At 65.1% G+C, this 1901-nt stretch overlaps 1 protein-coding gene across 1 annotated transcript in view; it reads right to left on the bottom strand.

The window, feature by feature from the left end:
* The window catches only part of PRPF8 (pre-mRNA processing factor 8), a 21117-nt gene extending 19999 nt beyond the window's left edge, over window positions 1–1118 (bottom strand). Inside the window, exon 1 of the mRNA XM_006032882.1 lies at window positions 732–1118. Coding sequence (XP_006032944.1) covers window positions 732–1118 — 387 coding nt within the window. The remainder of the gene's footprint in view (window positions 1–731) is intronic.
* Between the last annotated feature and the right edge of the window lie 783 nt (window positions 1119–1901).

The following is a 1901-nucleotide window of genomic DNA, read 5'->3' as shown; positions in this document are numbered from 1 at the left end:
CAGGGCTTGCCCTGATTGGTGGGCGTGAGCGCCCCCAGCGGCGCGGGTGTCGCCTGCCACGTGCTGCCGGGTGCGAGGAGCCTGGGAGCGGGCGACTCCCCCGGGCGGCGAGGGGAAGAGACGGGGACTGTGCCCACGCTCCCCTGGCAGCCACCGGGCTCAGCACCATTGCCATGCCATCCCCTGGGCCCTGCTCTCTGCGGCGCCCGGCCGGCCTCCAGGGGCCACGAGCCGGCGCCGTCCCCGAAACGCGGGCAGGGCCCTGGCCCCAGCGCCGTGCGCAGCTCCGAGCAGCCGTCCGTCGCACGCCCCGCTCACGTCTGTGTGGGTGAAGCCCAGCGAGCGGCTCGCCTGCCGGGCATCTCACACCCGTCGTAATCCGCGTGTCACGAGTCAGCTCAAGCCAGATTATTTCCACACTCCCGTGAGTCACCTCCCCGCTCCAGCACGGCTCCCAGCCCTCTCCGCAGGCCGTCAGGAGCTGCCTGAATCGGGCAAATCCCCAGGTTTTTTATCCCAGCTCTGCTCAAAACAAGCTCTCGGCTTCGTGAAGCGGCGCGGGCGTCTGAGCTCGGCCCCCGCTGCGGAGCAAAGCCGGAGCCCGACGCCGAGCGCTCCTGGAGACCGGCTCGCTCCTGGCGACCGCGTCTCTGCAGCTGCTCCAGGATGGGGGAATGCACAACTCCAGAGCTCTTGGTTCAGGGACGACACCTTTTATTAGACCAGCTCACAGGCACGGGGAAGCATTCGAGAGCCCGCGACCCTGGAGGAGGAAGCGACTCAAACGCCTTGGCAAAGGCTGGAGGAGCGCGAGAGCGCAGGGGCCGCGCGTCCGGCGGCGGAAGCAGGAGGAGGTGCAGCCCAGGTCGCACGCTCTCGGCCCTGCCTGCTGCTCGCTCAGGAGCTACTGCCGTCGGGTCGTCCCGCGCCCGGGGCTTGCTCACACCGTCCCCGACAGAGGTGCAGCCCTCCTTCCCCGGCGGCGATGCTGAAAGACACTGGAGAGGCCTGGAGTTTTGCTGGCGATCTCTTCTGTTGGATGTTTTATCCAGCACGAGAGAGCACCCTAAAACATCCTGGCTTCTCTCACGTTGTCTGGACGACCCTGGCTCCCACATCCCTCCAGTAGTGCCCAAAGCACTTGCTGTCCCCAGCCAGGAGCTGGACAGACGCTCAGGCAGGGTCGCCGTACAGACGATGCATTTGTCTCGGTTGGGGTCCTGGTCCCCGCAGCTGCTACGTCTCCGATTTACGCCTCCGATTGGCACCTTGTCGCACGTCTCGGCCTCTTGAAGGCTCAGGACAAGCTAGCGGCTGCTTAACCTGGCAGGGGAGATACCACGTAGCTGTGCCCAAGACGGCCGTTGTCCTGAACCGCACCACGGGAGAACTGCTCTTCTGGCGTGGTTCAGCACCCACCGAGGTGCGGCAGCTTTAAGCCCAGTTTACGGGAATGGGGGTCTGCTCCCTTGCTTGCTCCTGGGGTCTTAGGGCCGAGGGCAAGCAAAACTTGGGGGCATGCAAGCCCCAAACCTCTGGGCTTAGGCCTGCAAGTAGGACGGCCGCCAAAGGTTTTGGAAACCTCTGAAGCCCCAGGTGCAGAAGGAGGGTGCGTGGCGGTGCAGGGCCACTTCCCGTTCTGCGCTCTCGCATTTGGACTTGGGTTTGGCCTTGGATACAAATTAAATTCAAAACAAAACAAAACCAAGCTCCTGGCTCTGGGCTTTGAAGTCGGAGAACCAGTAGTGCTGCTTCTTTCTCCGCAGCTAAGCAACTTCTCCAAGCAGAGTCAGCAGTCTCGTCCCCGCAGGAGAGGCGGCAACCAGCCCGGGCCCGGCCGAGCCTCCTGCGGGGCGGGGCTCCAGCCCCTTCCCGGCCAACTCGCTGCGGCCAACGCGGGG

Source organism: Alligator sinensis, unplaced genomic scaffold, assembly GCF_000455745.1.
Source record: "Alligator sinensis unplaced genomic scaffold, ASM45574v1 scaffold1244_1, whole genome shotgun sequence".
Lineage (NCBI taxonomy): Eukaryota > Metazoa > Chordata > Crocodylia > Alligatoridae > Alligator > Alligator sinensis.
The sequence above is the reverse complement of the archived record's forward strand: the minus strand, read 5'-3'. Positions and strand labels throughout refer to the sequence as shown.